Source organism: Plasmodium berghei (assembly GCF_900002375.2).
Source record: "Plasmodium berghei ANKA genome assembly, chromosome: 3".
Classification (NCBI taxonomy): Eukaryota; Apicomplexa; class Aconoidasida; order Haemosporida; family Plasmodiidae; genus Plasmodium; species Plasmodium berghei.
In genome coordinates, this window is record NC_036161.2 from 601,848 (window position 1) to 623,271 (window position 21,424).

General features: G+C 21.0%; 2 protein-coding genes and 2 pseudogenes across 2 annotated transcripts, besides 2 other annotated features; 2 read left to right on the top strand and 2 right to left on the bottom strand.

Moving 5' to 3' along the window:
- Positions 1-1,280: 1,280 nt before the first annotated feature.
- On the top strand, positions 1,281-2,194 carry PBANKA_0316921 (annotated as a pseudogene).
- Positions 1,281-2,194: a sequence feature (fam-b protein, pseudogene).
- A 2,644-nt stretch (positions 2,195-4,838) lies between these two features.
- PBANKA_0316941 (BIR protein) lies at positions 4,839-5,950 on the top strand (the record flags this gene model as incomplete). The annotated part of the gene is made up of 3 exons (XM_034567663.1): positions 4,839-4,853; positions 4,973-5,776; positions 5,861-5,950. 3 exons carry the CDS (start codon positions 4,839-4,841, stop codon positions 5,948-5,950), a joined length of 909 nt encoding a protein of 302 aa, XP_034420052.1.
- Positions 5,951-7,429: 1,479 nt separating this feature from the next.
- On the bottom strand, positions 7,430-8,998 carry PBANKA_0316961 (annotated as a pseudogene).
- Positions 7,430-8,998: a sequence feature (fam-a protein, pseudogene).
- Positions 8,999-10,216: 1,218 nt separating this feature from the next.
- PBANKA_0316981 (reticulocyte binding protein, putative) lies at positions 10,217-18,668 on the bottom strand (the record flags this gene model as incomplete). Its single annotated transcript, XM_034567674.1, has 2 exons — positions 10,217-18,477; positions 18,617-18,668. 2 exons carry the CDS (start codon positions 18,666-18,668, stop codon positions 10,217-10,219), a joined length of 8,313 nt encoding a protein of 2,770 aa, XP_034420053.1.
- Positions 18,669-21,424: the final 2,756 nt, after the last annotated feature.

Consider the following 21,424-nt stretch of genomic DNA (forward strand, 5'->3'; position numbering starts at 1 on the left):
AAATATATACAAAATTATGCAAACAGATCCTGCACAGTTATTAATTTTTTGTTTATAGAAGGAAAAGCGATTATTTATATAATAAATTTAATTAACTTATATTTGAAGTCGAATTTAAAGAATAATAAATAGTAAATTTGTCTATTAATATAAAGTATTGTATATATATGATACATGTCAAGAATTTGTTTCCTATTTTATAATAAAACATAAATAAATTTTCTATATGGTGAAATTCTCTATTATAACTGAATTATAATATTTATTTGACTTAATTATTATTTATAAAAGTCAAAATATTGTAGTGTTTAAATACAAAAAGCGTCTTAACATCTGTTAAATGAATATAATGAAAATAAAAGTTAATAGTATTAAGTGTATTTCATTTTTCGACTTGAGATAAAAATAAATTGGTATCTCATTCAATATATTGGTTCTATATGTATTATTTTTGTGATTTAATATTATAATTTGATTATTTGTTTGAGTTACATTTAAAAATATGAATATTTTATGTTATTTTAATAGAAATCATATATTTGATGCGCATATTCATAGATATATTTATAAATAAAATTAGTGCACATCAATCTATGAAAAAAAATATTTTTACAAAAAAATGGTAAATAAAATGTGGAATGTTATTAAGTAATTTTAAAATTGGAGAAATATTATAATAAAATATAATAAATTAAAAATATTTAAATGTAAATAACAAAGATACTTTACTAAAGTGCTCATTATATGGTTGTATTTATTCATATAGAACATATATATATGCACCTAATATCATATTATTTAATTGATATTTATTATTTGGTCGTATGTAAATGATAATAGAAAATATATAAATTTACAAAATATTAAAACCCCATCAGTAAATATACCAAAGTATTACAAATTATATTAAAAGTTTATTTTATAACAAATTTTCTAAAAATAAATTTTAGGGAAAATTATTATATACATATATTTTGTTATAATTAAAATATTAAAAATTATGTATTTTTTAGATAAAAGTTAATATTTCTTTGAAAAAAACATAATATATATATCCATAAACAATTTTAATGAATATAACGAAATTTATTACAACATTGAATTAATGAATTCTAAGAAAATAGAAAAAATTAATAAATGAAATAAAATTTGTTATTTATAGATATATAATTTATTTATAAATTTTAGAACAAAAAACTATAGTAAACATTAATATTTTGGGAATAAATATCAAGTTATCAACATTATTTCATTTATTTAATACATAAATAAATCTAAAAATGAGAGTCAGTATTTTAAAATATGTTCTTTTTTCAATTGTTATTTGTTCTTTTGAATATGGCAAAAATGTAAGTTACACATTATTTTATTATTAATAATATTTCATTATAGTTTTTGTATCATTTGTTTTACATTAATTTTATATTATTGTTTCATGTATTGGTAAAACACTTAGTTAAAGAAACAGTTAAAACTAGTTATATATATGTTAATAAATATCTCATTTTTTTTTCAGGAACTATACTTTGTAAACGATAGAGGGATATGCCTTGAAAGGAATGTAATAAACTTTAGAAATAATAGGATATTAGCATATGCAGATAACGAATTTGATTTGTATGATTTTTATCAATCAACTTTGAATCTTGCAAATCAAGTTAATGACTGCAATGGCGATGACGAAGAAATAGTACAACTTTGAAATCTTATAGATTCACATATAAAGAAGCATAAAGAAAATAACACATTACTTGATTTCAAAAATGTAGATAATAAGACAAAAAAAATAATTAATGAGTTTCGAAAAGAATTAGAAGAAGTAAAAAAAGAGTTTGATAATAAAAGAAATGATGAATTAGCAATACAATCAATAGAGAATAAAAAAATAACAAAAAAAGATGAAAATAATTCTGTATCAGAGCATGAAAATTTTAGACAATTGGAAAATTGTGAACATGTCTTGGGGACAGAAAATAATAAGATCGATTTAAGTAGTAATAATGAATTAGAAAATCATCGAAGGGCAGATAAAGCGGCCAAAAAAATATTGAAGAGAGGACTGTTGTTGATTGGAATTTCTATGATGGGAATATTGTCAGGGACGTTATCAATACCATTTTTGGTTATAGTTACACTAATTTCAGCTGACATAGCTACTAAACTGAAGAAAATCATTAAATTTAAATTTAAATAACCAATTTTTATTATTATGTTTTATTATATTTGTTTAAATGATTAAAAATAACATATTTAATATTTTATGGTATAAAAGTTATACTTTTACATTTTATATAATAATGGAATTTTATTTAATTGCATATTTTATTATTAATTTTATTATTATGTAAATTTTAATTTAATATATAATAAATTTATATTTATTTGGCATTTGTTAAATGTTTATGGTTCAGATTTATGTTTAGAGTTGCGTTTTGGAGAACTTGTATTTTGGGTCATGGTCCTGTACTGTGGGTTATAGTTTTGCTCTACGGAATCTATTCTTTGAGTTAGGGTTATATTTTTATTAATTTGTTTATAATTTGATCATATTTATTTGTCTATAAATGGTGATTAAATATATATATACTATACTCGTATGTTTAATCTCGAAATTAAGTCCAAGTATACACCCCCAAAGGAGCATAGTCATTAATACGAAAGGGGTTGCATAACATTTTTTCCATAAAGTGTAATATTGATTTAATATGATTAAAATAGCATATTGAATATATTAATATAGATGTTGACTATATATGAATTCATATTATTCTATATGATAATTGCCTATTATATAATCCTTGATAACCCAGAGCTATATTGAATTATGGATATCATAATATGCTTCTTTATTTGAAAAAACATTTTATTTAGTAAAACTTATTTGTATCATTTGTTTTAATTTAAGTCTTATTTTGATAACCGAATAGTATAATAGTTTTATATATGAGGGTATAAATTATAATTAGATTCATTTGGAACAATTGTCTATACTACAATATATATTCATATTAATATGTGTGTTTTTAATATTAATTAAACATATTACCAATATATAATAGATAATCATCAAATATCGATTGGGATTCGGCAGTACAACGATATCTATAAAATATGTTTTATGCATCTAACATGTTTAATAATACAATAAAAATCGCAGTATATATAATATTTTTTTAAGTTTTAATTGTAGTTACTATTCTCTTTTTGCATTTTATATTTGTATTAATAGAAATTGATTTATACGCCATAATTTATTTATCATAAGGTATACTAACATGTTAATCACTATTAATTTGTAAGTTTTAATGATATGATGTATATATAAATTGGAAATATATTATAAATAGTAAATTGAAAAAATATAAGTATATTAATAAAATTTAATGTTATAGTTCTAGTAATTATAAATAATATGATAGACAAAATGCGTTATTATTATATGCTTATACATATAAACTAATAAAATACTCTACCAATAACTAATATTGAAATATTATTTTATTGTGAAACCTTCATATAATTAAACATTAATATTATCGAAAAAACACATAATAATGCATTATAAAGGTATCAATGTTATATATTTTTGTTAAAGATTCAATTTGGAGATATGTGGTTTTATATTATAAAAATTTGGATCCATGGAGAAAATGATGAAGACTCAATTCATGTTAATTGCCATTTTATTATTCCATATTAACTTGTATTATATTATTAGTTTTTATTGAATAATAATTTTTTAATCTAAAACAACATTATTTTACCATAGAATTAATAACATATAGAATTTTTAATAAATTAGTTGAACGTATATGCATTAATAACTATAACAATAGAATATATAAAATAAAAATGAACTGTGCAAAACATTTAGCGAATATTTATCTAAATTTATATAGTAAAAGAGAAAATATATCTTATCTCTCTTCTCTTAAAATGCAATATAACAACCTAATTAAACATAACTTTATATTATACTTTAAAATTTGCATCAATACTTATTTATGTGTTAATATTTACTAAGCATTTTTTTAAAAATAATATGCATTCAAATACTTGTTTAAGCTTATAAATACTGGTCCAGTGCTAATTGTTATTTTAAATAATGTAAAAGATGGGAAAATATATAATAAAATTATCCAACAGAGAATACTTCTAAATTGGGATATGCAGGAATAAAAATAAAGTTATTTAACGCATTAAAATTATTTTTTAATTTATCTATATTAAATACAAATAATATAAATTTAAATAATTTGTATAGAAAATGAGGCATGTAACTAAATTTGAAAATGCTATTATTTTAGAAAAAACTATAATATATATTATAAGAAACAAGTATACACAAATTTAATATATTTAAAAAATCACTATTTATATATTTTAAGAATTCTAATAATAATAACTTTCTTAATTTTTTGTATTTGTGTAGTATTTGAGTTTTATGACGTTGTTTGTGTTCTATATTAAAGCATATGTATAAGTATATATTTGTTAAATTCATTATAAAAGTATATCTATTTTTATAATAAAGTTATACCAAGTGTTAGTAAGAATAGTATTTTTTGTATAAAATTCATCATATATACATATGGCAAAAGTGTATAAGCAACCTTCTATTTAAGGTAATTTAGCTAACTGCCATAAAATAAGTATAATATAATTTTAGTAATACTAATGTATTATTATTTTACATGAAGTTAAAATTAAGAATAATATGTCTAACGAAAGATAATTTATATGTAAAGATCTTGAGTAAATATACCATATATTCTATGCAATATATATAAACAACATCACCCCGCATAATCTCCAAATTATAACAGAATTTCATTATAATGTCTTTTAGAGTGGTATATACATTTTTTCTTATATTATTCGTATGTTGCATTCCTACAAATTATATTAATTTTAATTTTAGTAACATTTATATTAATACATTTTTTGTTTAATTCGTAAAATATATTCGTAGTGTTATATAATTAGTGAGATTGATAATTTTGCTAATGATCCGAAAAACCAGGGAGGACATAATTCTATTGGTTATTTTAAGTATTATTGCCCTGATAATAACTGTGATACTGATGTCAAAAAAGTTATTTCTACTTTTATAGCATTAGTAACTTTATTTAATGGTATTAATCATAATGAAAAATTAGAGAGTGATAAAATTGCTGAATATGCTATTTTATGGTTAAGTTATAAACTAAATCAAAAAACACAAAATGGAAACACCAAATTATACGATTTTTATACTGAACATATAAACACAAATAGTAAATATAATGAGCATATAACTAATGATTTTAATATTAATAAGAGTGTTATAGAAAATAAAATAAAATTGATGAATATGAATATTAAAGATATATCTAAATTTTATGATGCATTTAAAAAATTATGTGAAATGTATACTGAATTTGATGACGACAATAAAAATTGCACAAACTGTTCGGGAAAAGCTAAAGAATTTGTTGAAAAATATAAAGACCTTAACAAAGATTATAATAACACTAATAACAGTTCCTATAATAAAATGTTGTCTACTTTATCAACTGATTATAATAATTTAAAAAATAAATGTAAAAATGTTCAAAATAGCAAGTTTCCACTCCTTCCAGAGATAAAAACAACACAAATTTCTGTAAAAAGTTCTGAACAAACTTCTGCACAAACATCTGAAGTTGCATCATCAAGGTCGTCGATAGGAAACAACTTATTTACAGTTTTATCGGTATTTGGTGCAATAGCATTATTTTTAGGAATTGGATATAAGGTAAATAATAAGGAATTAAAAAAAAATACTATATATATGTAAACATTAACAAACAACCGTACGCTTCTTAACATTTTATATTAGCATTCGTTATTTGGATTTCGGAGAAAAGTTCAAAAAAATTTAAGAAAAAAGCTAAAATCATTAAGAAGAAAATGGATAATTAGTATATGATTCGAAGAGAGTGACAATTTAAGAATAATAATAATTATTTATATATTTTAGGAAACTGTCTATTAAGAAGTAATTTTTGGTCATAATTTTTGCATAATTTTTATATAGTTTTTATATTGTGGGTCAGGGTTCAGGTCGTGGACCCCATAATTGGGTTAGGGTTAAATCTTATATCCTTATTTATTTTTTATAATTTGAACACTAATTTAATATATGTACTATACGCGTATGTTTAATTTCGAGAAGTTCAAAAGACCAAATATGGAACCCATAAGTGGATATAACCATTAATATGAAAAGGGCCACATTCCATTTTTTTCATAAGTTATATATAATTGAGTGTTCATATGGATTTAATAAGATTAAAATAAAATGTCTATATTAATTCATATTATGATACATGATAATTATTTATTATATAGAGCTTGTTAATCATAACTATATTGAAATGTGCATAACAGAATATGTTTCTTTATTTAATAAAACATTTTATTTAGTAAAACTTATTATTTGTTTTAATTTAAATTGTATTTTGATAATCGAACAGTACAATATTATTATTATGTATGAAGTTGGGTATTAATTATAATAAAATTCATTTTGAGTATTCATCTACATTATAAATACATTCAGGTTAAAATGTGTTTTTAAGATTAATTAAACATATTACCAATATAGAATAGGTAGTCATAAAATATAGATTCATAAAACATCAATCGAGGTTTGGCAACACAACGATGTCTATAAAAGATGTTTTATGCATCAATCATTTTAAATAATACAATAAAAATATACATATTAATAAAAAATTACATTATAGATATAGGGATAGTATCCTTTTAACTTTCGATTATATATAGTATAATTTTATGGTAAGGTTTTAAATTAAAATTATAGAAATAGTTTTATATTATTTATTATGAAGGTATAATATTAGATTGATCATTATTAATTTTTAAACATTATAATTTTGAGTTATAAATAAATTATATTTTAAAACAGTTAAAAAATAAATATATAAATAAAATTTATGTGTAGAGAAAATTTTGGATGTAAATAAAGTTATTGAAGAGAATTAAAAAAAAAATTATATATATTAATAATAATTTAAAAGTTATGCATATACACTTAGAAAATAGGACAATGTAATTTAATTTTCAAATACTATGATTTGACCAAAATTTGCATTATATTAGAAAAAGGTATGATGAACATTAAATGAAAGAATGGGCGTAAATAAAATATTTGCACAAATTATAACACTTATATTTGTCTGTTGACAAAATTAAATACCTGCATATGAATCTTTATATAAAGAATATATGAGCAAATTATATACAAAGTAAGAATTCATAAAACGGAAAAAAGAGGTTTTGTGATGGTAATTTAAAATAGGTGTCATCCATGAAAACAAATGAATTTTTTAATATATGTATCAGAATATTAAATTGTTTAAAAGATACAATGGGAAATATATGTTTATACATTATAAAAAATATTTTTTAAGTGCATAATAACTATCAATTTTGATGCTTTATTTAGTATATTAATAAACATTGGGACAAAAGGGGCATTCACATTCATCTACGAAAAAAATGGATAAATGTATATAAGAAATGTTTCAATTTTTTGGAAGATGGATATCATATATTATAAATATGTGTATTTATTCAGAGTATATTTTTTGATAAATGTTAAAATGAGAATAACGCAATAAAAATGTAAAATAAATGATGAAATAAGATTATTATGCTATTAAATTGTTTATATTGCTTTACAGAGGTAACATAGGTAATATCAATTAATTCGTCTTTTTTTTAATTATAAATCCAGATAAGTTAAAATATATTTTTCTAATTTTTCCTTTTTAATATCCTCTTCCGAATCAATATCAATTTTTAATGAATTTGAAAATTCGGAGATTGTGTTTATATATGTTTTTTGATTGGCATTGTTGTGGTCATTTATATTTGTTGAACCACAGACCATTATAGTTGTGTCTTTTGATATCTACAAAATGGATATAAAAATACATCATTTGTATAAATTATGGTGCAATCATTTAATATGAACAGAAATAATTTTTACTTCAACTTTTGTGGCTAAAGGATAAGGATATTTTGGAGATGATTGCGTAGGATTTCGGTAACGTTGTTGTATGATTATTAAATTTGGATTATATATATGAGTAATTCTTCCTAAAAAAATTATAAAATTGGATACATAAAAATAAAATACTATGGAATTAGCACAATAAAAACCCCAATTTTGGATCATATAAAATTGGAAATAATAAAGCAAGAAACGACGCATAAGGAGTAACAACCATGCATTAAATAGAATGATTATTTTTTTTGTATACCATTAATAAAGTTTTCATCATAATATTGATCACCATGTGGATTCCATAGTTTGTTTACTATATCATTATACTAATGGCAAAAAATATATAATAATTTTTTTATTTTGGGTTAACTTTATAGATTGTAATATTTTTCTCTTTAATTCATATTTTATCGGGGGTTCGAATTTTAAAATTAAGTTTTTCAATGTATGCATTTTCATGTTTCTTAAAATATATATTTGTATCAAAATCAATATCAGTAATTAAATCGTAATTATCTGTATTTGTACCATGGTGTTGTAAAAGTGACTCAGGTATATTCATACGTTTTGTTGCTTGTTCAATTTCTTCAGGATCTGTGCATAATAGTGGGGTGTTTTGTTCATGTCCTTTATCCGATTCATCATTGGCCAAAATGGATATATTTTTAATTAATATTTACATTTTTAATTGTAAAAAAAATAATTTGTAAAAAAATAATTTGTAAAATGGTATACTAACTATCCAAAGTTATACAGGTGTGTATTTACATAAATATGTATATAATATTCTCTTATATGAAACACATATATTGTCCTATTTGATTACACAAATTTGCCTAGAGTAACTTTTTCTAGAGAAAGTTCAGCTGCAAGGGTTTTACGGCTCATATATATGAATACGGTTAAAAGAGAAACCCAAATTTTAATATATCCTTTATTCATTTTGGACATGATAAATAAAACGTTAAAAATTAATATTTATTTAAAAAAATAAAGATTAATACGACTATTTAATTATTAATGCGCATACTTAATTGAATTTATAAATTCAATATATTTTTTATTTAAATTGTTCTTTATAAGAAAACAATAAAAACCAATGGTCTCCCCAATACTGAATATCAAAAAATAAATAATATAAATATTATATATATTGCATTATGAATACACAAACTTTTTATCATGGTTCGTTAAGCTAAAATAAAAACTAAAATTTGTAAGATATTCATACATATGGGGTTAATATACCTTATATTTGCAAAAAATCGAACAAAAGCAATATTATACACTACCAATTGTGTGTAACTGATAGCAAAACTACCATTTAAAATGCAAAGAGGAATGATTATAAAAAATATATTAACTTTAATATAAAATTTGATATATATGATTTGAATATGATGATATTTGTGGATACATATGTCAATGAATAAGCGATTAGGGGAGAAATACATTATAATAAGATTATATAAAAGTAATAGTTTTGGTGTTTTTTTCATTAGTTTTGGTATAAAGCATGTCTTTACATTTTAAGCATTAAAAGAGACTAATTTGAGGTTAAATTGCTTATTATGGTTGCAATTGCACAACTACAATAATAATATTACAAATTCATCATAAAATTTATAATAAATCCTGTTTTATGTGATATTTTTTATTATTTTTTATTATTTTTAATTTCAAATTTACTAAACAAAATGTTTGCAATTTAATTCTTAAGTTGATAAAAATGATGTATCCTTAATAGTATTGATACCCATTTTGTTATGTAAATTAGTGTGAATTATAAAATATGTTTTTATATGCAAAACAAATATTTATATAATAAGGATTGAAACAAAAAAAACAAAAACAAAAAAAAATGTAAAATTGCAAATATTTAAAACATAATTGGAAATTTTTTAAGTTATGTGATTTTATTTTGTATGTAATTATAATACCCATTGATGTATTAATTTGGTATTATAAATTACAATTTTATAAATGTGTTTAAATATATAACATTCAACAATTAGCATTTGTATGCGTAATACAAAAAATATGTTAAACATAGAATTGTTGCATTAATATGGTAAATATTCATATAAAATACTTTTTGTTATTTGTAGTTGTAAATTCCCTATAATATTAACTTTTATAAACAAATGGTTTTTAATTAAATCATAAATCTTCATTCATATCTATTTCTATAATTTCATCATCTCTTTTAAAAAGGTCATTTTCATTTCCATTATAAAAACTTGTAGATTCATCGAATTCCATTTCATCTTTATCCTTTTTTTCTTTTGTTCTTATAATTATATAGTATGCTACTAAACCTAGTGTAATTGCTCCGGCATATTTAACCGAATTTTCTGTATCTTTTGTTTTGGAAGAGTTTTTTCTATCTGAGCTTGAGTATTGGTGATTTTTATTTATATTGTTTGTATCATTAATATGATGATGATATGTATTGTTAATATGTTTTGTTTGCGTTATTTCTTGTTGCCTATTAATAGCATGTAAATTATTACGATTTTCCATCTCCTGTTTTCTATTTTTTAAATCGTTTATAATTTTTAAAATTTTCTGTATTAAATTATTAACCATGTTTTGACTCGTATCTAAATCACGAATTATGATATTGGCATCTTCTTCCTGCTTTTTGGCAACATTATATGATACATTATTATTGTTATTATATTCCGATTTTATTAAATCAATTACTTTGTTAATATGAGAAATTATTGATGTAACGTTATTTTTATTATCTATAATGGTGGGTAATTTTATTTCTGATTCTTTATTATAATTGACGATTTTTTGTATTATATCGTCTATTTCGTCTTTATTTGGATTATTTTGGATGTGTTTAGTTTGTTGCTCAACATAATTGTTTATAGTATTGATATATTTGGTTATTTGTTCGCTTCTGATTTCATAAGTAGAATTTTTAATATCTTCTAAACTCTTTTGTATTTGGATGAGTTCGTTTTCTATAGTTAAATCCTTAGAAAGATGTTTTTTAACATCATTTACATTTTGTGATATGGTAGATATAATATTATTTATATTGTTATTACCATAAAATTGAGCTTTTGTTTCATCTATTTTATTTAGAATTTCCTGAAATGATTGAATTGTGGTTTTTAAAGTTTCTTTAATTTTTGATACATTATTTTCATCATTGTCTTGGATATGTTGTTTGATTATATTATTATCATTTTCATAAGTTGTAACAAAATTTAAAATGCTTTGGACTTTTTCCTTTAATTTGGTAATTGTGTCTATATATAAGATTATATTTTCGTTTTCTTTATTACTAATATTTTTTATTTTATCTATATGACTTTCATAATTAACAATATCATGATATATCTCTTTAAGTGTATTGAAGTTGGGAATTGGAGTTTCACTTAGTGCATGAAGGAATTGATCTTTTTTATCAGAAATGCTTTGACCAATTTTCTTTAAACTATTTAACTTTTCTGTTAATTGATTTTCCTGCAGCTGTAAAATATTATCAAATTGTTTGGATATATCAAAATATTTTTCATTAATGTGACCTATATTTAATAATTTAAAGACATGCATTTTTTTATAAAGTTGTTTTATGGATTCAATTGATTTATGAAGTTCAGAATTGAAATAAAGCATTTGTATTTTATTATTGTGTAATGTATCGGCATCGATATTATTTGAATCTATTGTAAATAGGTCGGTCAAATTGTTGATTGTCTTAGTTGCTTCCTTTTCCTTTTCTATTAAATTATTATTATCATTAGTTGCATCTGCAAACATACTTTTTACATATTTGTTTGTTTGATTTAAATTATATTTTATTTGCAATGCGTCTATGTCATCATTTAAAGTATTGGAAGTATCATCAATGTATTTTAAAAATTCTTTTGAAAATTTCGTTGCAGATGTTATGAATTCTGAGTAATCAGTTATTTTGATTTTAAGAGTCTCAACTAATGTTGTATATGTAAAAAGTAGGCATTCCTTTCTCATTTCTATTAATTTATTAATTAAATCATTTTTTTCTATTATTTTATCCTCAATTTGTTTTATTTCAGTATTAAATGCGTTAGTTAGTTCTTTTAGTTTTTTTTTAGATTGTAAAATATTATTATTTTCCTCTGAAGAATCGTAATTATTTTCCTCTAAAGAATTGTAATTATTTTCCTCTGAAGAATTGTAACTATTTTCCTCTGAAGAATTGTAATTATTTTCTAACTCTTCTATATCTTTAATATCATTATTAAATTTTTCTTCCATAGCTGTTACATCAAAATCTATCCCAAGTTTTTCTTTTTCCTGTTTATAATTATTGCTTTTTTCTTTGATTTGATCATACTTTGACGATTCTAAAATGGTATCATAATTTTGAGAGTTACATGATAATTTGTTTAATTCGTTAGATTTATGCAAAAGTAGTTTAACTTCATTTAATATTTGTTCTTTTTTATTTTTTAAATCACTTAATGTGTCTTTTAACTCATTGGTTGCTTGGACTTTTTCATATAAACGTCGGTTTTCGAGTATAAGATTTAATGTTTGTTGTTCTTTTTTATGCAATTCTTGACTTTTTTTTAATATATCAAGAAGAATATTGTAAGAATCGCTTATTTTTGTATATGTTTCTGATATTCTTTGGGGAGATGGAATAAAGGTTAGCGTATCTTCTTTTTGGGAATCCAAGTAAGGTAATATAGCTATATTAATGTTTTCAAGTAAATCTATCCCAGAGCTGTTTTTTATTTGAATATTTAAAGAATTTGCTAATTTAGAAATATTTCTAAATATGTTTTCTGCCTCATATTTATAACTATAATATTTTTTACTGACAATATTTGCATATATTTCTTTTGTTTGGTTTAGTATATCTAATAATGAATTTTCATCAGTTGAATTTTTAACATTATTAATAGAGTTTGAAATATTATCAAACCCTTCGTTAACTTTTAAATATTCGTTTTTAAACTTATCATTCACTGTATTTAATTTGTTTTTAAAATATGTGACTATTCTATCAAATTCATTTCCTTTTATATAATCTAAATAGGATTTGGCTTTATTTACATTTTCTATATTTTTTAAGAGTTCACTTTGTGCGGTGATTCGCGTATTTTTAATTTGATCATATGTTATGGGTTCTTTTGATACCGTTTCTAAATAATTTGTTATTAGATTGTATGATCTAATAAATTCTTCATATATATTATTCATTTCTGTATTATATTTTTCCAAGTTTTCATTAGTGTCAATACCTTCTAAATCATTAGTGTTAAAAGAAGATATTAGATTCTCTATTGTTGGTTTTATTAATTCTTTTGTTGATTCAATTTGGTTTTTATTTTCTTTGGTGATTTCATTTATTTTTTCTACAATTCCAATCTCGTAATTTTTTTTATGCTGGTTTACATCGCTTTCTATTTTTTCAATTTTGGAATTAACTTCATCTAATTCTTTTTTTTGGTCTTCAATATTTTTTTTTTGGTTTTTGAGAGATTCGAAAAGTTTCTCAAGGGTATTTAATTTATCCCCGTTCTCTTTTAGTTTTGTTTCTTGACTATCTATAGATAAATTTGATATTTGTTTCTCTATATTTTCGGTCTCTTTTAAACAACCATCTGATTTTTTTCTTATATCATTTATTTTTAAGAATTTTGTTTCGAATGGCTCTACGGATATTTTAATATCTGTTATTGCTTTATTAGATTTATCATTGTTAGCGACTTCATCTTCAATATGAAATTGTTCGTTTTTTATTTCATTCATTTTTTGTTCAGATTTGCCTGATTGCGATATACAATTTTTGTGTGTCTCTTTTATTTCCTTTATGATTTGTTCTGAATCTGTTTTTGTTTTATCAAATTTATTTTTTAATGCTAATGCAGAATATTTATTTAAAAGTACAGTTACATCTTGTTTATATTTTTCAAATAATTCCTTATTTTTTTTGATTGCTTTTGTATTTTTATCAGCCTCATCTTTATAACCATTAGACTTATTCTTGTGTTCTTTCAATTCATTGATATTATAATCATTGTTATTAATGTCATTATTTTTTTTAATGTTTAATATATATTGCGACTTAGTATCCGCCATTTCTATATTATTAAAGTTTAATAATACATTTTTATTATACTCTTCGGCATTTTTAAAATAAGTGTTGATATTATTTTCTTCGTTTAAAATATAAGTTTTTAAATCTGTAATATTATTTATACACCCATCAATATCTTTATCATCTATGGTTGACTCTATTTTCGATTTACATTCTTTTAAATTTAAATCGTCTTCGAGTTTTTTAATTAGTGTTTTTGAATTACTTAATTCAGCATTTATGTTTTTATTATTCTTTTCAATTTCATTAGTATATTCTCTTACTTTATCAATAATTTTTTTAATTTTATTTAATTTTAAAATATTATATAAGTTCGCAATTTTGCTTAAACTTTGATTAATATAATTATTATGATTTTTGGATTCTGAAACATTTCTCTGTAAATCGTTTTTAATATTATTTATATCTGATTCCGTAGAAAATTCTTGTATTATTTTTAAAGAATTTTTATGGATATCAGAAATTTTTTCTTCATGATTCTTACTTATAGTGTGATATATTTTGCCGTAGTCATGTGATATATTAAGCACTTTCATTTCCTTGTTTACGTCCATGTTTATGTTCATTTCTTTTTCTATTTCTTGCGATTTATTTTTTATATTATCAAGATCATCTATATATGCTTCCATTGTTTTTATCATATATTCAGCCTTTCTCTTTTCTTCATCAATTTGCTCCAAAAATAGTTTGCCTAAACTTTTTCCATATGATAAATTTATATCTTTTACTTTTTCTAACGATGTGTTATCTTTTTCTATTTCTGATATTTCATCTAATAATTTATTTATTTTATTATATATATTTTTTTTTTCATCGATTTTTGTTACTATATTTTTTATTTTTTCTTCAATTTCCTTTGGATCCTTGCTATATATGGTTTTATCTGTTACTTTTTCTAATTTATCTATTTTTCCTTTTATTTCGTCAATATGTCTCCCTGACTTTTTTTTTATTTCCTCTAATTTATTTATATGGTGATCAATTTGTTGGTCTACAGTCTTAATGTCATTTTTAATTTTGTTAATTTCATCAGGATATTTTATATTTTCTTCTTTACCAAAATCATGAAAATCATAATGTTTTAATTTTTCCTTTACTTCATTCAAATTGGTTACGTTTTCATTTACCTTTTTAAGTACTTGAGTATTTAGTAATCCTATATTTTTTCCAATTTCATCTTCTATTTCTTCACTAATATTATAAATGGATGTATAAATTGCTATTTCGATATTTGAAACATTTTTATTTATATATACATTTTTTTTCTTAATATCATCAACAGCTTTTTCTTTTTCATTGAATTGTTGATATAGCATGTTTTCTTTATTTTTTCCTAAATTTTCCTTTAAATTATTGAAATATTTCATTAATTCATTGTTACTTGATTCGTGATCATTTAAAGAGGCATCTGTAAATGTTTTATCTAATTCTGTCTTTTTATCTGTTAATATATTTTCAAACTGGTTTGTATAAAATGTATCTATTGAATTAGTTTCTTTTATGATATTAATATTTTGATTTAATTTGTCTTTTAATATAGTTTGTTTACTACGAAATTTTTTTATTAATTCAGTTATATTAACACATACTTTTATATACGCATCTACCTTTTTAAGAGTATCTATATTTTTATATTCCTCTTCAATGGATTTATTTGTTTCAATAATTAAAGCCTTACAATCATTAAATTTCTGTTCATAGTCATTCAACTGGTAATCTGAAATTTCATTTTTTATTTTATTTATTAATTCGGTAAATTTTTCGTGCTCTGAGTTAACCTTTTCTTTATAAGCGTTGTCAAAATCAATATACTTATTTACTTTATTTAATAATTCGTCTTTCATACTTTTTACTTCATTGATGATTTTTGATGTTTCGCCTTCTTTGATAGATATTGTCTTGGTGTATTCTTTGGATTGATCATAGTTTTGTTTTGCTTCTTCTCCCTTTGTATTTTCTATATTAATTTGATCATTATAATGATTTCTGATTTCTAATATTTTTGATTGATATACACTTAATTGGTCATTTTCCTTAGTGCAGTCATTTATTTTATTTGATAGTTCTTGTTCTTTATTTTTAAGGTCTTTTAATGTTTTATTTAGCTCTTTATCAATCTCTCCATATATATATTTTTTTATTTCCAAAATTGTGTCTGATAGTTTATTTTTGTTAGTTTCTATATTCCTTATATGTGATTCAACTGCTTCAATTTTTATGTTTTCGATTTTATTATATACATTATCTATTTTCGATTTTAAAGTTTCAAGTTCTGTTTTATTTTCTATATTATCAATGGTATTCTCTTGAACTACAGAAGACACTTCATTGTAAAGTTGGTCAATATTACCTATATAAATTTGTTCGATATCTGATTTTATTGTATTATATATTGTATTTTTTTTTTCTATATATTCCGTAGTTTTATATGGTGGTTGTTTAGCTAATTCATCAATATATACGATGTCTTTTTCTATTTCATTCTTTAAGTCAACTGTTTTTTTAATATATTCCTTTTTGCTATGTATGTCTTTTATTATTTCTCTTAATTTTAATTTTAAGTCTTCTACATATTTCTTTTCAGCCACCACATCTAAATATTTTTTAAATAAATCTCTAATTTCTTTTTCCAATTGAACAGTTTCTTCGTTTTCTTCGTTTAATTTCGTTAATATTTCGCTTTTTTTCGTTTCCCAAGTTTTTGCTAATCCGAGAGAAGTTTTAAATCCTTCTTTTCTTTCATCATAAGTTGATTTATTTAATTTTTGTTTTATTTGATTAATAATTAAAAATTTTTCTAAAACAGCATCATTTTTTAATTTTAACATAGAGTCATTCAAACCTTTAAATTTGTCCATAAGTGGTAAAATTAATGATATTTTATTTTTCATTATATCCTTGGATTTATCAAGATTTTGTTTATTTTTATAAAAATTCCATGAATTTTCAAATATTTTATGGAATTCGGTTTCTAATGATTTGAATGTAGATTGGGGTTTCACCAAATTAAAATTATAAATATCATCTTGTTCTATTATATTTCCATCTGAGTCTACTTTGTTTATTAATAATTCCCCTAGCGATTTAAAAAAGTATATTAAGGAATTATTATAAGTAATACGTATTGATTCTAAATTTTCTATAATTGTATAATTATAATATAAAATACTATATGACTCGGCTATTTTTTTAATTTCATTAAAATATTTATCACAATTATTATTATTAATGGTGTTGATACATTTTTTCAAAGAAACCTCTTCTTTTTTACATATTTCTATGTGTTTATTGTGTTTATTTTTAATATCCTCGAATTGTTTTTTTATAAATTCTAGTTTTGTTACAAGAGTCTTTAGATTATTGTTTTGTTTTAATTCTTTTATTAGAAAATCTATAAATGGAATTGTTTCGTTATCTTTGGGAACCTCCCAATTTATTTTATAAATTGGAGCGAGATGCGTCACATTTTTACAAAATTCAGAATTATTCTGAGGAAGATTCTTGAGTTGGATTCTATTTTTACAGTTTTCTTTATACACCTTTTCCTCATATGAAATAATATCATTTGGTTTATTTTTTATTTTTTCAAATCCATTTTTTAAACAATTTACAAAGTTTGTTTTTGATGTTGTATATGAGTTATCATCCATTGGAGGATTATTATAAAAATTATATAAAGGATTGTGGATATTGTCAATTTGATTTATTAATTCCTGTTTTTTGTCATTGCATGATTTGTTTGTTTCTATGACGTCATTAAGAACCGTATCATGATTATTATTCAATTTACTTTGAACAGTGTAATTAGATAATATATTTAATTTTTCTAACATTTTTTTAATATATTTAGCAGAATATAGAGGTTTATAAAAAAAACTCAATACACTTTCATCATCATTTACACCATATATAGTATCGACCGTATTTAATGTATTTTTATTTATTCGAGATATATAGGTTATTTGTAAAAAAGACTTATTAATTTCAATTAGCCTGTTATTTGTTTTTTCATGTTCATGATTAAAATTTCTAAAATCATCAAGATTATTTGTCTTATTATATTCATTATATAATGTGAGTTTTGTATTGTTTATGTCTTTTTTATTTTGAAAGGCGTTATTATTTATTAAATATGGCTGTATATATTTTTCATTATTAATGGAATTATTTTTATTATTATATTGTTTTTCATTTGAAAAGTTTGAATTATTAAAATCACTTTCTTTTAAATTATGATATGGGTTATAATTGTTTGAATTTGGGGCATGTTTGTTGTTATTTTTCTTAATTTGGATTCCACATATTATATCTGCATATTAATGGTGAAAAAAATTAAATAATATTAGTATAGGAATATACAAATTTGCATAATTAATACATACGCATATATTAAATAAAATATGTAAAACCACGAATTGAAATAATTTGTTAAAGATCTCTATTATTACCAAAGGAGATAAAAAATGTAGCCAAACTAATAATATAAATATATTTTTTCATGATTAAATATAATATATATTTTTGAGTTAAAAAAATGTATTATATATATGCGTTTTCTATATTTATGATATTTTTATTTGATTTTATTTCTTAATATTAATGTTGTTCTACATTAATTGTTTTAATTTTCTAATTTTTGGTCATTTTATTTAAATATAATATTCTTCATGTTTATATATAAATAAAAAATATATGTTTAAGTATATAAAACAAATTATTTTCCACTAAATAAAAATTTTAAATTAAAAATTACAGTTATAACCAATAATTAAAAATTAACAACTTATTTGTTGGTGTGTAGATAAAAAAAGGGAATTAAATAATTATGCTTTCATTTTTTTTTTAATTTATATAAATAAAAAATTTAATAATTGCATTATAACTTTTTTTAAGATAAATGTGTGCTGACAAAAATTTAAAAGCCAAAAACATTTACATGAATTAAAAAAAGTTAGATGATATGCAAATAAAGGGGAATAGTAATTCGGAATAAAGACCTTTTTATTTCATTTTTTGCATGCAGAAATTCAATAGTGATTTTAATTAAAAAAAACTATATAATTCAAATAAAAACTCGCCATTTTTCGGTTTTAGAATAAATAATTAGTGCCATGTATATAAAACACAGATTAAGATGCTGCCCAGATTTTGTGTAGAATTTCGTTTTAATAAAATTTGTAAAGTTTGTTAATATTTATTGATCTCATATTTATTAAACAATATATATAAATAATAAATTGTTTAAATATATAAGTAAAAAATATAAAAAAAATGTCTTACAACCTGAATTTTTAATCTCTAGATAAAGACTAAATTTTGAACACAGAAAATATGTATAACCATTAATACAAAAATAACACTGTAAATATAAAATATATCATAAAGTTTAATATTAAATTTGATGAACTCATAAATTAAACATTATTAATGTATAATATTTGTATATTATATTTTAATGGTAAGTTTTGGTTGATCATATATAACAACTTTTATAAATTATCCCCAAATTGCTAATTATTATATTTTTGCCTACACCTAATTATATATCTTAATAATAAAAATGCATTATAAATATATGAATAATAAATAATTGAAATTTTAATTATATTAATACATTTTTTTTAATTTAATTATTTAAATTTTTTGTTAATTTTAGAATAATAAAGTAGAAATGGTTTATATGGTTTAATTTATTTTTCACAAAGGTATAATACTATATTGTTAAAATTATTTTTTTATTTTAATAGCCCCACATATATAGTTTGGGGAGTGTAAATTTATATAAAATTAATATATTTTAAAATAGGTATAATAAGAATATTTATAATTTTTCATAATATATTTTGCTTGTAATAATGAATAAAAATGAGCATATAAAATTAGAATTATTTTTCTCTATATATTTTTTAATTTATATTGATGATTAAATACTGAATATTATTTGATTCGGGTAACTTAATACATTTATATGTGAATGCATATTTTATAGAAAAATTGTATAGTAATTAATTTGTTTTTAACTATATTTTATAGTATTATAGATATAAGAATTTGTAAATATATGTTTTAAATATATCGTTTTTATTAGAATATATATATTATTATAAATACATTATTTTAAAAAAATTATAAATGGAATGTTATAAATTGGTTTAAAGTATTCTATTGTATTCATTAATTATATCACAGTAGTATACAATAATAAAATAGTAGTAATAATAAGTATATAAATAAAAATATTTTTCGTGCATGTGTAATTAGCGAATAAACTACTACTTGATAGGTGTGCATATTATTACATTTATATATTTTTTTTCTCTCCAAAGTTCGCGTATATTTTAAATTAAAAATGGAAACATTGAAAATATTAGCAAATTTACATACGTTTGCATGATATGACTACACTAGAAAATATTTTTATTTTATGGTTTATTATATTTTTCCATTTTGTTTTTTTGTGGTTTATCAAAAATTGTTAAATAAAATTATAAAAACACATTCGAAGGACAACAACAAAGATAAAATTATTTTTTTTATTAGTTTTAAGTTATCCCGTTTTAAAAGCTATAGCATTTCTTATATTCATTTACACACAGTAAATATTAAATATTTCTGATTGTTTTCGTATTATTAGTGCGTTACTTCTTTTTTTCTGTCTTTAGAAAAATAAATATAAATGATTAGCTTAATTTGAAACATGTCCTTATAACTAAAATTATACATAAGATTATTAAAAAACAAACGTGCATACAAATAATGTATTTATTATTTTCATATTCAAATAATTTTTAATTGTACTTTCCAAATTGAGGAGATATATATAATCGCTGTCAATTATTAAAGTTTTTTTGAATTCATAAAATAAAGGTTAAAAATGAAAAATGTTTTGTAGGTTATTTTATTCTAGCCCATTTAAACCTGATACTATTAGAAAATCGTAATGCAATAGTGAAAGCCCAAATACAAAATACAATGTTTAAGAAGCGTGTAGATAGAAACCTAAAAACAAACGACGATGATATTTTAAAAATAAATATATGATAATTGGAAGTTTTAGTTCCGCTATAAGAGAAGTTGATTCACAAAAATAAAAAGGCATAATGGAGAAGAACAATAATAAATAAAAGATGAAGTACAACAACAAATATAGATCGTTAACTGAAGAATATAAAAAGCAAGATAGTTTTAATAAAAATGCATTAAATTAAGTTAAAAAATAGTTGATATTATTAATAAGTAGTATTGTTAATGTAAAA